Below are 16,148 nucleotides of genomic sequence, written 5' to 3' on the forward strand. Positions count from 1 at the left end.
CTAGACACTAGAGAATCTCTACCAGGCACAGCCTTAAAATGCCCCGGCCAAAGGAAAAGCTTTAGTTGATATTTTCACAGGCACCAAATATCAACAAGCCATAATTATTTCCATAGAAATACAGAGAAGGGAGGGAAAGGGAAGAGCAAAAGGGACATGATGGAGAGAACCACATCAAAATATTAAGTCTTTTTGGGCTAAGCAGTGTATCATCAGTTTTGGCTCTGGTCAGTAGTAAGTCATTAGGATTCTCCTCTCATTTACATGGATTTTACACAGCCGCCTCCTGCAGATTCACAAATCACAATCAAAGCTACCTAGGATCAGCTGACACACTCATACTCTGACACCATCTCAATGACCTAAATATAAATCTAATTTTACATTATTGCTGCCATCTTCAAGCAAGATCTGAAAACACTGTAGTAAACACCATTGAAGGAGTTTCAGACAGTAATCTACTTTTCAGTGCCTATTTGCTTCCAGACCCAACAATGGTTTTACATACACAGATGATTAATTTTCTTAATGTGAACAGATCTTGTGGGGGTTTAATGCATGACTTACATATAGTAAAGAATGAAGGTACATGCTAATGCTGACCTGGCAGAATACATCTGTATCCATTTATAAGATAACAGAACCATTTCCAGAGCTTGAGAAGAGTTTTCATAGAAAGCCAACTAAAGATGATGATTAATTCCCATGTTTTATTTTTACCAATATTATTTGCATCCCTGAATATAGAAAGATCACAGTGATCAGCTCTCAATAATGCTATCAAGGAAGTTGTTGAAATGAACAGAATATGTCCATTAGTACCAATTAGACAAGTTAAGTGCAAGTCAAGTTCTTTAAAAACAGTCAGTATAATAACTGGTGAAAGATAGGTAAATTAATGCATTGGTGACAGGAAGAATTAGGCTCTTGATTTGGAGTTGAATAAGAAATATAATTAAAAAGAAAATGTATTTGCGATATCCATCATTCCACAGGGACGATACAAGCAGAAGTAAATCTTAAAAGGTTGTAAATTACATTTGATGGATGAAGACAGATTCAGTCTTTCAGCTGAATATTTCATTAGTGGCTTTTTCATTTCAAATACTCCAGTGAAACAATTACACTCTTAATGCACTCGCCACTCTCCATCTGTATTATTCTGCTCCCCATTCAAAAACTTCCTCTATGTATCACTACTGTCCCATACAACACTACTCATACGAACAACTGAATAAGCTCGTGGGGAATTCCGGTTTCTTAAACTTACTACAGTACTCCTCAATGACAATATAAAATATTGCAGAGTCAGTAGTGTCAAGCACAGAGCTCCGCTGCTGCCAAAGGCTGGGACGTGCCCACACGTACTCCGAGAGAGTCCTGGAATTCAGCAGTGACCGCAAGGTGCCAGATCCAATGCGGTACCTTATTCTGGCATGGCACGATGTTTTTTTTTTCCTACAGTAAAAAGAGTGCACATAAAAATGTGTTGCTGTTCTAAGGTCTGATTCAATCCTTTCTACTGAACTCCTTCAAAGTTAGATAGGGCCTTCAGCAAATTGGCTTCCTAGATTCCTCCCTCAGATTCACTCCCTCTCTGTACTGGAAACAAGGAATTAAAAAAAAGTCCTTCCTGTCTATTTCAAGTATTCTACAACATTCAGAGTTACTACTTAATAGGCTCATCATGAATTCTCTCTGATGGCTTAGATCGTTTTGCAAGATATCTCTTACTTTATTAATGGTAAATTTCAGCCCTAAGACACTAGAAATTTAAAAGAACTTCTGGATAAATCAAGTGCAAACACTGCTTAAAGAGTCAGGGTTTTTCTTCATCCCTCACACAGTGTCTACAAATTTCTTAGCACAGCATAGACTGAAAATATTTGAGGACTCTCACGAGCACTAATATGCAAGATTAGAAAGACTGATAGTCTTCTAGATGCAGAAGTTGCAATTAAAATGCATTTCTAGAAGAATAACATATTAAAAAAAAAAATCTAGACAATTTTTTCACACCGTAACCCATTCGTGAAGAAACTGAAGTTGTCTTAGGTTTTCACATTTCAGTCATCAGCAGATATTCAAAAAACTGCAGCTGTAAAATCACAGCTTTTCTCTGCAGTCAAACTATGTTTTACACTTTACCTGGCCATGTGTGCAAAAATGTTATACAGTGAAGCTACCACCCACAAGGCTTTACTCAGTCCCAATGACACCTTTGGCAAAACTCATACTGAATTCAGGATTTGGATTTCACCGCACCTATATTGGATTTACGCTTAGGTGTAAAGGCCTCCAAGTTTCTGCAGCAGATTCTTTTGTATTTGCCAGTAAAAGGGGGGAAAAAAGTTATCTAAGTGAAACAATAAATAAGTAGTTAAATCAGTGTGATGTTCCTGTTGCTTTTTTTTATTTTGGACTTCTGGTGAAATCATGCAATGATTCTGTGAGGCCATGGTAGGACTATCAGCATCTAGCACTCTAAATACTAGATCAAAATCAGATCAAATGTAACCTGCTTTAATTTAAATTCATACTGTTCATTCAAATATATTACAGCATCTTTAATGGTTTAACTTTGTTCTGGAAAGATTCACTTTTGATCAAGTATGCCCTGCTTGCATCACTCTAGGTTTGTGCTACATCAGGTAGCGCCCATCATATCAGCCAGCATAAAGCCTCAAGAGAAAAGCAGAGCGCTAACATCAACCCCGTATTGCACGATCTTGCTACTTTGACAAAGCATCTTTCAGTCCCAGTACTGCTGGGTGGTTCATCCTACACCAGTCCAGCATTCACGACCACAGAATCAGTGCCCGAGTTATAAATCTGCACCATAAAAAAAAGCAGTTACAAACCAGCACTCAGACAGTCAGTTGCATTCGTGTCATCTCAGCATTCTTGCAGGCAGCATCCAAACCCAATGTTTCTATCACTGATGACGGTCTGCACTACAGAAGCCCTCTCTCCCCAAACCACATCCCTCTGGCATTTGAACCCCTGACTCTTTCCTTCTTCTGATTTTGTGTTAGTAATCTGAAGAGACAGGTTACGTGAGAGTTTATTCAAGCGCAGTATTTTTGAAAGGTTGTGGGCTGAGGTGCAGAGTACAAGCTACACATGTGAAAATAGTGTAATTCTGTTTATCAGATCTGACACATTAACTACTATTTGTTAAGTGCTCTTGCAACAGAGTACTGAACACCTCTTCATACATATCAATTAATTCACCAGTAAAGTGCAGCTATCTTCAGAGTGATAAAGCAGCCACCCAAAACACTATTTTCTGCCTCAGCTATAATTTAACAATATTTGTAACGGCTGAGGCAAAGAAACAAACAGCGAAGCTGCAGGGAGTTGAGAGAGTTTTCATCCTAGTACGAGGCTCCCACTTTAAGACAATCTATTCTTCCAGAGCTAGAATTATCAGACTTGAAATTCAATGTGTCATTTAACAGATGACACTTCCTACTACTTTAAATATGCTGGATGGTTGCAACAGCCAATTTTTATAGTCATCTCGCTGCCCATTCCTTGAGGCTCTCCAACCACTCATTAATAAATGAACAACTGAAGAAGCAGTTAGCTCAAACTGCCACAGTTAAGAAAGAAATACCATAAATATGTCTAAGGGAAAGTCCAGCGGTCTGAAGTACTTTGTCTGCAAAACCATTGAGAAGATCTGCTAACCAGCTGGAGGTATGTGAACTACTTTTTTAACCACTTTGCTTTGTTGCTTATGAGCCCAAATGATCTCTATTGCTTGTCTGAATTATCTATCACTTTACTGCTTGCTGACAAATTAAATCTTCTTAAAGGAGCTTTTTCCAAAGAATGTGGCAGCAGACACATTGTCTCCATATGAAACTATGGGAATAGTGTCATTATTTTTATAATGTCAATATTAGAAGAGATACGATCAACATTCACCCTTCTCAATTCTACTAGATGTACAGAAGATCTGGGAAGTGGGCACTTCCTTCTGAGATTTCCTTTGCATTTTACCTCAAATCAGCATGGTACGACAACTCACCCACTATGCTCTTGCAACTGTGTGGACTTCCAGCACAATGTCTGCTTAACCTAGGAGTTTAGAGTCAAGCTGCCTAGTGGCATGTGGTTCCCAGGAACTCATTTATTTCATTTAACAGTACAGATGTTGCTGAAGAATGCACCAGTTTGAAAGTAAAGCCACGAGTAAGAAAATAAGCAGGACCATTAACCCTGATTCAATAACAAGTTCCTTGTCTGAAGACACTTGTTATTGTTTTTATTTTCTGCAGCTGCCTACTTCTCTTCATTGACCTTGTAGAGGCCTAGGCACCATCAGTAGCTCGTTTAGATCTTCCTGAAGTATTTATCATTTGTCATTATTACACACGGCAATATTCAGCACTTTGGCTTAGCAGAATCCGATCTTATGCATGCAAAAACATATAGAAACATCACAAAATGATCCCTCTCTACCAGCAGAGGATACCACCTGGGCTTTAACCTGTCTCAGTGAACAATTCTCAGTGTGAGGGCTCTTTCACCTCACACAGAGCCCTGCTGCAAGTGTCAAAATGTCACATGCTACTCTTCTCTCTTAGTAAGACATTTCCATTTCCTTATGTTCTCTTGTACAAAGTACTGCAAAACAGAGCAATAGAGGAATACCTTTAAGTCAGGATAACTTGTGCTGAACATTATTTGAACAGTCTGTGAAATTAAGATGATCATCAATATGATGAGATATAGGACCCGCGGGTCCTGAAGGAACTGGCGGATGAAGTTGCTAAGCCACTAACCATCATATTCGGGAAGTCGTGGCAGTCCGGTGAAGTTCCCGCTGACTGGAAAAGGGGAAACATAACACCCATTTTCAAAAAGGGAAAAAAGGAAGACCCGGGGAACTACAGGCCAGTCAGTCTCACCTCTGTGCCTGGGAAGATCATGGAACAGATCCTCCTGGAAGCTATCCTAAGGCACATAAGAGGACAGGGAGGTGATTTGAGAGAGCCAGCATGGCTTCACCAAGGGCAAGTCCTGCCTGACCAACCTAGTGGCCTTCTATGACGGAGTGACTACATCAGTGGACATGGGAAGGGTTACCGATGTCGATGTCGTCTATCTGGACCTCTGTAAGGCCTTCGACACGGTCCCCACAACATCCTTCTCTCTAAACTGAAGAGGTATGGATTTGATGGGTGGACTGCCTGGTGCGTGAGGAATTGGTTGGATGGTCGCATCCAGAAGGTAGTGTTCAATGGCTCAATGTCCAGATGGAGATCGGTGATGAGTGGTGTCCCACAGGGGTCCATATTGGGACCAGTACTGTTTAATGTCCTCATCAATGACATAGACAGTGGGATTGAGTGCACCCTCAGCAAGTTTGCAGACAACACCAAGCTGAGTGGTGCAGTTGACACACCTGAAGGACGGGATGCCATTCAGAGGGACCTGGACAAGCTTGAGAAGTGGGCCTGTGTGAACCTCATGAGGTCCAACAAGGCCAAGTGGAAGGTCCTGCACCTGGGTCCGGGCAACCCCCAGTATCAATACAGGCTGGGGGAGGAAGGGATTGAGAGCAGCCCTGCCGAGAAGGACTTGGGGGTACTGGTGGATGAAAAGCTGCACATGAGCCAACAATGTGTGCTCACAGCCCAGAAGGCCAACCGTATCCTGGGCTGCATCAAAAGAAGCATGGCCAGCAGGTCAAGGGAGGTGATTCTGCCCCTCTGCTCTGCTCTGGTGAGACTCCACCTGGAGTACTGCGTCCAGCTCTGGAGCCCTCAGCACAAGACAGACATGGACCTGTTGGAGCGGGTCCAGAGCAGGGCCACAAAAATGATCAGGGGGATGGAACGCCTCTCCTATGAAGAAAGGCTGAGAGAGTTGGGGTTATTCAGCCTGGAGAAGAGAAGGTTTTGGGGACACCTTATTGTGGCCTATCAGTACTTAAAGGGGGCTTATAAAAAAGATGGCGGCAAACTTTTTAGCAGGGCCTGTTGCAACAGGACAAGGGGGAATGGTTTTAAACTAAAAGAGGATAGATTTAGACTAGATGTAAGGAAGAAATTTTTCACAGTGAGGGCGGTGAAACACTGGAACAGGTTGCCCAGAGAGGTGGTAGATGCCCCATCCCTGGGAATATTCAAGGTCAGGTTGGACGGGGCTCTGAGCAACCTGATCTAGTTGAAGATGTCCCTGCTCACTGCACAGGGGGTTGGACTAGAGGACCTTTAAAAGTCTGTTCCAACCCAAACTATTCTATGATTCTACAAATATTACATAACACAGATGAAAAACTGCCTGAGGTATCATGGTGCTCCCAGACTGTTCTTATAATGCAAGTGGGTACTATGCAAATAGAACCACCTGTTAAGTATATGAGGGGAATACCAGAATGAATTAATATAAGTAAATGAATCATCTCTCAGTCTGTAGGACTTTATTTTAGTGTTGAGGCCCTACAAAACTGAGTCAACTCTTTCACTTCTGAATTTGCTCAAGAGTAATCAATATATAAAGATCCCAGTCTGCAGCTATTTCCATATTCCAGATTTTTTCAAGTTCAGCAGCCAAGACAAATTAGATATGTCATTCAACTGGGGAAGAAAAAAAGAAAAAAAAAAGAACATTTGGCTTCTGTAGTGACATGTAGTGACAGAGAACCTTAGGAAAGAATCACCCTTCTGAAATAATATATTGCCTCAAGTATTTTTTTGGGAAAACAACTAGTAACTGATCCATTTAATGAAATGGCTATGATTCCTCAATATTTTTCATTTCATATATTCACATCCATGAATGAAAAGGGTGAACAGAAGAATGGCTACCACTATGATTCAGCAACGGTTTGCAGTCTTCCTTCTCCCCTTGTCCCATAAAGGGAAAAAGTTGAAGAAAATCAGGCCTAGGGTCTTCTGTGCAATAGAAGCCAACACGGGTTTTCAGTACCAAAACGAAGACTTCAGACCAGCTGATGTGCATAGACTGCCACACAAATGCATGCAGTTAAACATCTCAATATCAGCTGAAGAGAATGCAGAAGGAGAACATGTTGAATGACAGCTCTGCTGTTTTAGACTCCTTAGCCACTAACAAGCTAACAACAGAAAGGGAAAAGTAGTGTGCTTGCATGCAATCAAGAAAACCAGGGAGCTGAACAGAGAAGTTGGAAGCCAGCTGTGCTCTTTTGCTTTCCGATGTCCATAATTAGGCCATTTCATTGTTTCTCCTTTTCTCACTGCCGAACTCCACTGGAAAAGAAATGTCAGCCCACAAACTCAGCTATCCCACATGGCCTGAGAAGACACCCTTGACATTTTATCAGGGCCACATTCTTACTCTTTGGTTATTTTATCCTCCAGCAGTGCAAAAGAATCTTGAAGTGAGAACAAATTACACTGGCTGGGGGTTGCCTTTGTTGAGAGAAGACTTCTGACCGGTATTGAGTGCTTCTAAAAAGCCTATTTTCAGCCTCCATCAGCACAGCTGCTACATCCTCTTTGGATAAGGACAGCCTGTGTGCGACCTCAGCAGATAACTGGCTGATACAGAATGGTGGGACCACATTCATATCCCATCTCCTCCTTTGAGTGTCAGCTCCTGGCATCCACACTTGCTGCCAGCTCCCACAATCACACATACTGTGCCACACATACAGCAAGTTTCCCCTTCATGCCTGCCTGCCTCTAGGCCTATGTGTTATGCGCTTTACTGAAAGATCTCTGCCAACTCCCTGATCCTCCATGTCAGGTTCCAGTTCCTCAGCTTGACCTGGGACCCCTCAGCCAGCTACATCTGATGCTTGGAGCCACAGAGAAGTTACGGCTTGGCGGATGCCTCATGACAGGGCCTTCCACTTAATTAAATCCTATTAGAAGGCATTTTTCTCAGACTAGTTTCGAGATCGTCCCCCCTGCCCCTGCCACATAATCTCCCCCACGTAGGCTGACCTGTCGCATAATCTGATGTGGTACCTAGTTTCTTGACTATCCCGCTCCAGGTAGGAGTATTCAGTGACATTTCTGCTGCCTTTTTACCCCACCCACACTTTCACATCTATAGAGTTTGACCTAATTATCCCTAAACTACTTTACAATTTGCATTTTAATTTGAATAAATCTATTTAGTCTATTTACTTCTACTCTTTCCTGTAGTGGAGATATTGGTCTGACAGGGAACACCAGTAAATCACACCCATTATGTTAGATTGCTTTAAATCCAAAGAGATCCCTTATTCTTTGCTGTCTGTTGCCACTTCAGGCGTACTTTAAAAACAGCAGGCACCAACTGAACTCTTAGATCTCATTAATACTTACTAAGCCCTTCCAACAAGAAGCAGCAGACTAGAGTTTTTCTTCAAGGTGATGGGCAAATGTGCCAAAATTGCCTTTTATTTATATTGCCATTGACACTTTTCAATCACATAGACTCTTTTTATTTGCATGCTATACTTGTTCTGCTTTATATAATGTCTCCTCTTTATGTAAGAACACTATGACAATTTAGCAGCAGCCTTTCATGCTATCCAAGTTTATTTTTCAATTCTGGGTTATGCCTGCCTTCAATAATTAACAACTTCATAAATTACATCCACAAAGTACAACCCATACTTTTTTTTTAATGTATCATTCATCTTTGTAGCTAATTAAGCCTTTTGCATTAAGACAAGAAGTCATGAAATACATCAAGCACAGTTAGGTCAACAACTATTCAGCCAAGAAAGGAATTTAAAAAAAAAAAAAAGGAGGGATATTGCTAGAGTTATTTCCATGTTTTAAGAAAAGTGTCAGCTCAACACTCAAACTGCTTACCTCTCCTTGCCAGATTGGGTTAACAGTATTACACATGATCTTGGATCTCTTCTCCTGTCCATGATGAGGAAGCGCTGGGAAGATGCTATGTTTTCCAGGCTGGATGGAAATCTTCAGATAAGGATCTGGATTGAAGAACATTCCTTTCTTCAGACCAAAAGCCTGGAAATCTGGAAGAAGGTAAATAACCTGATTATTTTTCACATTCCAGGTAGCTCTCTGGAATGTTAGGAGAAACATTGAGGAATTAAAGGAAGGAATTTAAAGGAATTAAAATAATATGGCAGGAATATGAAAAAACTCACTATGTTTCTTGTGAGGTAATATAAAGCCAAACCATCATGATCTCATGATTTAGGATTTACAAATGATTATATAATGAAATTACAAATTTTAGAACCTGATTGTGCAGAGTGATCCGGTTTCTAAATCGATATTTAAACAACTTAATTTAAGTGATCTGCTGATTTTTCTAAGGAGCTAAGCACTTCCTCAGCCTGATCCCAGTGGCAGGACTACTCTGAAAAAAAGATCCATTCATTTAATGACATAGACATGGCATTCAGTACCTAACCTATGTCACTTCTCCTAGGTATCAATTTTATCTTTCTATGAATCTTAGCTTTTAGACCACTTTTTTCTACACAAGAAGTCAGTTTACATTTTTTCTACTTTAAAACGTTTCCTTCCCTGCATGGGTTATCTTTACCTGTAGTAACTTAGGAAAACTTGTATATAATGTCCAAACTTTAAGCCAGGCTTTCTAGCTGCAGAACTTGCAGGAAGCGTAATATGAGTCATGCGGACAAAAAATCCTTAGGCACCTCTTTCAAAATTTACTCATAACGTTCTCAAGAAAGACACAAAGTCCATTACAATTTGTCCCTGTGAAGCCAATGAAATGCAAATCAATCTACAGGTATATCATTAATTTTGGCTCAACAGCTACAAACTAAAGCCTCTGGCCTTCTCTTTTTCCAGATGCATTTCTAAGCTTTCTTTGGAATATATAAGCACTTATTCCTATTAGTGAGTTCAGTAGCTAATTTATTTTCCACCACTCTTTGCATGGAGATTCTCCTCCTCTGTTTAAAGCTTTATTTCACATAGGGATATAAGCACTGAACTGCACTCTGGCTACTTTCTCTTGCTGTATTGAAGAGATACAAAGTATTAGTCAAGATAGTTTCCGAAACTGCTTAGATGTATACCTAAACATTTAATTTAAACACATATTTTTTCTTTTAGGCAGGTTTTGAAAACGTTATTTTTCACAGTCTTTTAATTCTCTTCTGATTAAAACCCTAATTATTCTGGCAGGTTGCGGGAGATCATGTAAAACCCTCCAGGCAGATATTTTTGATGAATCTGAAAATCATACACATTCCACACCAACATCAGGATTTTTTCTAGAAAACAGATATATCAAGAACAGGGATAAGATTCACCCAGTTGTATTTTGCTTCCTTAACATATGGTAATAGCCAACACAATAAAATGTGCAAGTCAAAAAGAACCGGTTTTGTTCAGGTTGGTTTTAATCATCTATTCCAGCACACAATTCATATTGCAGATACTCAAAAGCTGTTGGACAGATGGTCCTAAAACAGATTGTATTTTAAGAATCTCATTCTTGTGATGTTCTCTAACAATTAACAGAAAATAGAGGATATCACTGCTAATAGTCTATCTGAAAGTACTTTGCTGGCAGTATGCACTGCCATGGTCCTAGCAACACTATTGTCCAAAGAAAATTATCTGGTTCAAAACTGATAACACTAATTTTTTTCGCGAGTATACAATCTCTGTGTGACCAACACGTATCTCATCTATCAGCCCTGCTGAAATCCTGTATGGCAAACTCTTTTGCTTTGGAAGTTGTACTGTTAGAAATACATTCCAGAAATAGAGACCAAGATTGCAAAAGCACTATGAATGACAACACCCAGCAGTGTAATAGTGTCAGGCTACTAACATATGAGAGGAGAGAAAGACCTCTGGGATCTTATTTTCTTTCTCTCTGATGTTTCCTCAAAAGATTCTGAAATGGAAATATTTATTGCTGTATATGTTTCTGATTTTTTTTTCCTTCAAAGAGAGACCGCAGTATCTTTGGATATCACTGTGCAAAGGAAATGGTCTATTGATAGACAGAAAAGAAAATAACTAGCCATCAATTATATATACTTATATATTATGTATCATAAAGAACATACATATTATGATGACCTACTAGCCTCTTTCCAGTTATGGGAATTAAGCAGAGTCATGAAGGTGAAGGTACTCCTAACCTTAGATAGTAGTCTAATTATTGTATTTGGATGAGAAAAAATAATTTAGCTAAGCACACAATATTGTGTTATTTTCTTGCTTAAATTGCATAATACGAGTTTTGTAAAAATGTTAGTTAGAAACTTCAATTTTTAATGTCCAAAGCACACATATGGATAGCAGAAATAGATTTCTCAAGGACAGATATCCCAGTTATACTTAAATATCTCACCACAAATTCTCAGCACCGTGAAAAACAGAGCATCAAAAATAAAAAATACAAAAGCTCTGAATAAAGCTACATGGGCATCTGTAGATATCCGGAAGAAGTCCATTTAATTTGAAGTGGAACCTATGGATGCTGTAACTTGTTGTAACCAAAGGCTCAGGTACTCTTACGACTGCTGTGTAACATCCCAACAGAAGAATCCCAGCTATTCTGCTTCCCCAAACGAAAGTATTTCTCTCTTATCTGTATTGTCTTCAGAAAAAGGTTCTGAAGATACTAAATATTTAAGTGATGGTTTAAGGTTAACTGAATTTAAATCTTTGGTGAAACCAATGAATTCCAGAAGGCTTGGACATGTACACTGTAGTTTTATAGTGTATTTCTTGGAGGCATACGAGGAAATTCTACCAAGATAACTCATCTATGCTTTGCAAAGGTGTATTTTCATCCAGTCTCTTTAAAAAAGTTATTAATATACCATATGTCACAACAATCCCATGCAACACTACAGGCTTGGGGAAGAGTGGCTGGAAAGCTGCCTGGTAGAAAAGGACCTGGGGTGCTGATTGACAGCCGGCTGAACATGAGCCAGCAGTGTGCCCAGGTGGCCAAGAAGGCCAACGGCATCCTGGCCTGTATCAGAAATAGTGTGGCCAGCAGGAGTAGGGAGGTGATCGTGCCCCTGTACTCGGCACTGGTGAGGCTGCACCTGGAATACTGTGTTCAGTTTTGGGCCCCTCACTACAAGAAGGACATGGAGGTGCTGGAGCGTGTCCAGAGAAGGGCAGCGAAGCTGGTGAAGGGCCTGGAGCACAAGTCTTATGAGGAGCGGCTGAGGGAACTGGGACTGTTTAGCCTGGAGAAGAGGAGGCTCAGGGGAGACCTCATCGCACTCTACAACTACCTGAAAGGAGGTTGTAGCGAGGTGGATGTTGGTCTCTTCTCCCAAGTAACCAGCGATAGGACAAGAGGAAATGGCCTCAAGTTGCACCAAGGGAGGCTGAGATTGGACATCAGGAAAAATTTCTTTACTGAAGGAGTGGTCAGGCCTTGGAACAGGCTGCCCAGGGAAGTGGTTGAGTCACCATCCCTGGAAGTAGTTAAAAGACGTGTAGACGAGGCGCTTAGCGACATGGTTTAGTGGGCATGGTGGTGTTGGGTTGACGATGATCTTAGAGGTCTTTTCCAACCTTAATGATTCTATGATTCTATGTCAGTTTCCCATTTGCTCATAAATCACACTTTAGCATGAAACCAGTTATATACATCTATCAGTTTAATAATGTCAGGCCATCTCTCATGAAAGATGACAGAAGGAAGGAATCCAGGTGGAGACACAGCAACCACAGATTCTTTCACTGCTGCAGACTTTCAGTAATTGCAAGTACATGCATCCCAGTCCAGCTAGGCTCACTTCGTTGTACAAAAATGGCTTATACTAACTGCTGCCTGCTGCTGCCCCGACGTGAATTATGAATTTTTTCCAACTTCAGAGCTTCCCTCCATATATGCTGGGTGTCTGGATGAGACCTAAGGAAGTTTTGCTCTAGGTCACTTGCGTGCATGTAGCCTCTGTCCCTAAGGTGGGCCATAGAATTCCCTTTCTGCCTAGGAAAGGATCATTCCGCAAATCCATTTTCCATGCAGCATCACAAATTTTGGGGCACTGATGACTGGATAGTGATGGAGACTCTATTTTTGTGGCAATTTGGAAACTAGCATGTATTATTTATTGGCAAAACGTGGAACCAGGCGGGGATATCAATTCTGACTGACACAGCTCGAATACATCTGTGTTTTACCGTGTTTGATTTTGCCTCAATACAAGTAACTAAGCTTTCAAAAGGTCAGGGGAGAGGTATGATTTGGGTTTGTGAGTCACATTTTGTCATGTTCAGCAAGGAGATTCTCTGACGGTAATGATCAGCAAAACTATTGTGAAGATGGTATTTCAGTTTCCTGAAGACATAGTGAGGTACTAGTCCAGACCCATGCTTGCAGAAGCATGACAGAAAAGGATGGAGAATCAGAGTGAGAACCAGAGTCTGGAGCAGTCTGGTTTCTAAATTAGTTACTTTTAGTCTGGTCATCAATCTATCAGTTCTAAATTAAAGATTTTAAAAGCTGTTCTCCCCAAGGGATGAGAAGCTTTCACCAACAGCTTTGGAAGAACTTTCCTACAAATAACACACAAGCATATTCTGTGCAGTTTATAAATGTGTCCCAAAAAGACTGAGTCCACCTAGTCTCTTCATGGTGCATAGTTTACTTCACTGAAGTAGACAGTCTACCAACCAGCAGAAGGGTCAAAGACCAATGAGTAGCGGATCTACTAGTTTTGAGAAACTGATATTGATATTCTAATACAGTTGGCAAATTCCTTCCAACAAAGGACAAAGAGTACTTAACATCCATGTTTCCAAGCACCATCCAACAGATTTCAATAGATGACTTGCAGCTAGCTATATTGACACTTGTGGGAGAGATCATTAAGCCCCAGCAATTCTATGGTCAACTCAATGAATTCACATTTTTCCTATTTAGTGTACTAGCCATGTGTTTTCAGAACCAGGAAATGATAAATATTCCTCATGAGTCATCCGACCCTCTGAGAAGATGAAGACATCTTGAGTTAGGCCTAACTTACCCAGAACATATCTAAAAGCATAATCAATGAGGGGTAACAGTTTTAAACTGAGAGAGGGTTGATTTAGATTAGATACTAGGAAAAAATTCTTTACTGTGAGGGTGGTGAGACACTGGAACAGGTTGCCCAGAGAAGCCGCGGATGCTCCCTCCCTGGACATGTTCAAGGCCAGGTTGGATGAGGCTTTCAGCAACCTGATCTAGTGGAAGGTGTCCCTGCCCATGGGAGGGGGGCTGGAACAAGATGATCTTTAAGGTCCCTTCCAACCCAAACCATTCTGTGGGTCTATGATTCTCTTGCAAATTACCAGGACACTGGAAAGACCAAAGGGTCACTGGAAAGACCACAGTGAATTTAGATCGTGATTTAGCTTGATGAATACCAAAATGGAATATATTCTCTCTATGATCTGCTTATTAATGGCAGAAAGTAAAGATACTGTCATCTTACTGAGATCTTGATAGCTCACATATCAAGGCACAATAAACCATCTTCATGATCCATCACCACAAGAGAGTTGCTAATTAGGATGTCAGTGGACAACTCGAACATTTCCCTTCAGTTTTGCTTTTCAAATTCCCAAAGAGCTGTCAACTCGAGCTCTGACACTGAATAAATGTTCTTTGACAGGATTGGTATCTGGGTTGACTACCAACAAGGTAAGGTAATTGCCAGGGTGCTAATACGTCAGCGTTTCTTTTGTAGAGTGCACTTTGCAGACCGTAACCAGAACAAGTAGGACCTATCTTAGAGGGCAGCAGTTGATATACTGAGCTGAGTTACCTAAGACATAGTGGTGGCTTCAAAAGAAGGAACAATAAAATGCTATGCTTGCTCAAGATTCAACAGGAGGCACACAGGAGCTGCCTCTCAGCTATGTGCTTTTAAAGCAATAGAAATTATTTTAGCTACTAGTAGTGTAATAACCTTTCAACAGTAAGAGCATAGCAATATTGCATTGGCTTGGAAATGCCTATTTGATTCATGCAGCAGTACGTGATACTAAAATTTATCCTAAGGAAAGTGAGCACAGATTCACAGAAGTATTGCATCTGGTGTTAGATTTCAAGAACCAAATATTAAGGAATTTTAGAAATCAAACAGTAATGTGCAGTGATAGGAAGTCTTAAAATCCAACACAGCAAAATAATGCAGGGGAAGCAAGAAAGATACTACATAATGTACAATAGATTACTGACTTGATCAGCTACTAAATGGGGTTCTGCAACTGGTGATATGCAAGAGGTTAAATCAGATAATTAAAGTGGTTCCTTCTGCTCTCAGAAATCTACAGATCTATAGACAGACTCCATTTTCCTTTTAAAAAAGAATGTAAGAAAAAGAATTGGCTGGTGTAGTTGCACAAAGAGGTGTTTAAAGCTCTGAGATTTTAAAAAAACATCTAGGTGGAGCAGATAAGCCAAAACATTTCTGTCACATGAGGCTCCCAGGCAAAATATTAAAGACAGTGGAAAAGAGGAGAAAAGCATTTTTCTAGCTGGAAATGCTACAAGGGAAAATGAAAGGGATTCTCATTTCTGTAAGGAAGGGGCAGCAGAAATGTCAGGAATAAAATAGGTCTTTTAATAAATGAAAAGGAGTGGAGAAATTAATTACTAAAAAATGGCTGAAAGACAGGCTACTTTTTTAATTGTCTTCATCAAGAAGGAAAACACAGAAAAAGTCTGAACAGCTAATGTGAACAGCTTGACACAGCCAGGGGGAGTTTTTATCACTGCAAGCAATTAAACACTGGAGCAAAGTACCATCTCTTGGTATCCTCAGATCCAGACTACGCGTCTGTCTGTAAGATACGTCCGAGCCAAACTCACACAAAGCTCCACACCATGGAGCAAAGTGGCCTGTGTTATATAAGATAATGGAGTAGTTGAATTCAAAGTCTTCTGAAGGCTTTAAATCTGTTAGTCTAGAGCACCGCAGTACTTCATAGGCACAGGTGTACCGGAGTGGGGTAAAAAGTCACCTCACCTTCGCACAAGCTCTGACAGGTAAGAAAAAGTCGAGTGATTAGTAACTCAGTTTTATAAAGAATACATCTGGGCAAGTTAGCTTGAGTTGGGGAGGGCAGAAGAAGAGGCAGGTTAAAGCAATATTAAATAAACAAAATTTAGTGGCTAGAACTCCTGTTATAAAGTCAGTCACTAGGACTTCAAAAAATGGTTGGAAATAAAGT

The 16,148-nt window shown here is 40.5% G+C and overlaps 1 protein-coding gene across 1 annotated transcript in view; it reads right to left on the bottom strand.

The window, feature by feature from the left end:
* The window catches only part of HECW1 (HECT, C2 and WW domain containing E3 ubiquitin protein ligase 1), a 190,265-nt gene that overhangs the window by 91,275 nt on the left and 82,842 nt on the right, over positions 1 to 16,148 (bottom strand). The window contains exon 5 of the mRNA XM_075142949.1: positions 8,808 to 8,977. Coding sequence (XP_074999050.1) covers positions 8,808 to 8,977 — 170 coding nt within the window. The remainder of the gene's footprint in view (positions 1 to 8,807; positions 8,978 to 16,148) is intronic.

Source organism: Calonectris borealis, chromosome 2 (assembly GCF_964195595.1).
Source record: "Calonectris borealis chromosome 2, bCalBor7.hap1.2, whole genome shotgun sequence".
Taxonomy (NCBI): domain Eukaryota; kingdom Metazoa; phylum Chordata; class Aves; order Procellariiformes; family Procellariidae; genus Calonectris; species Calonectris borealis.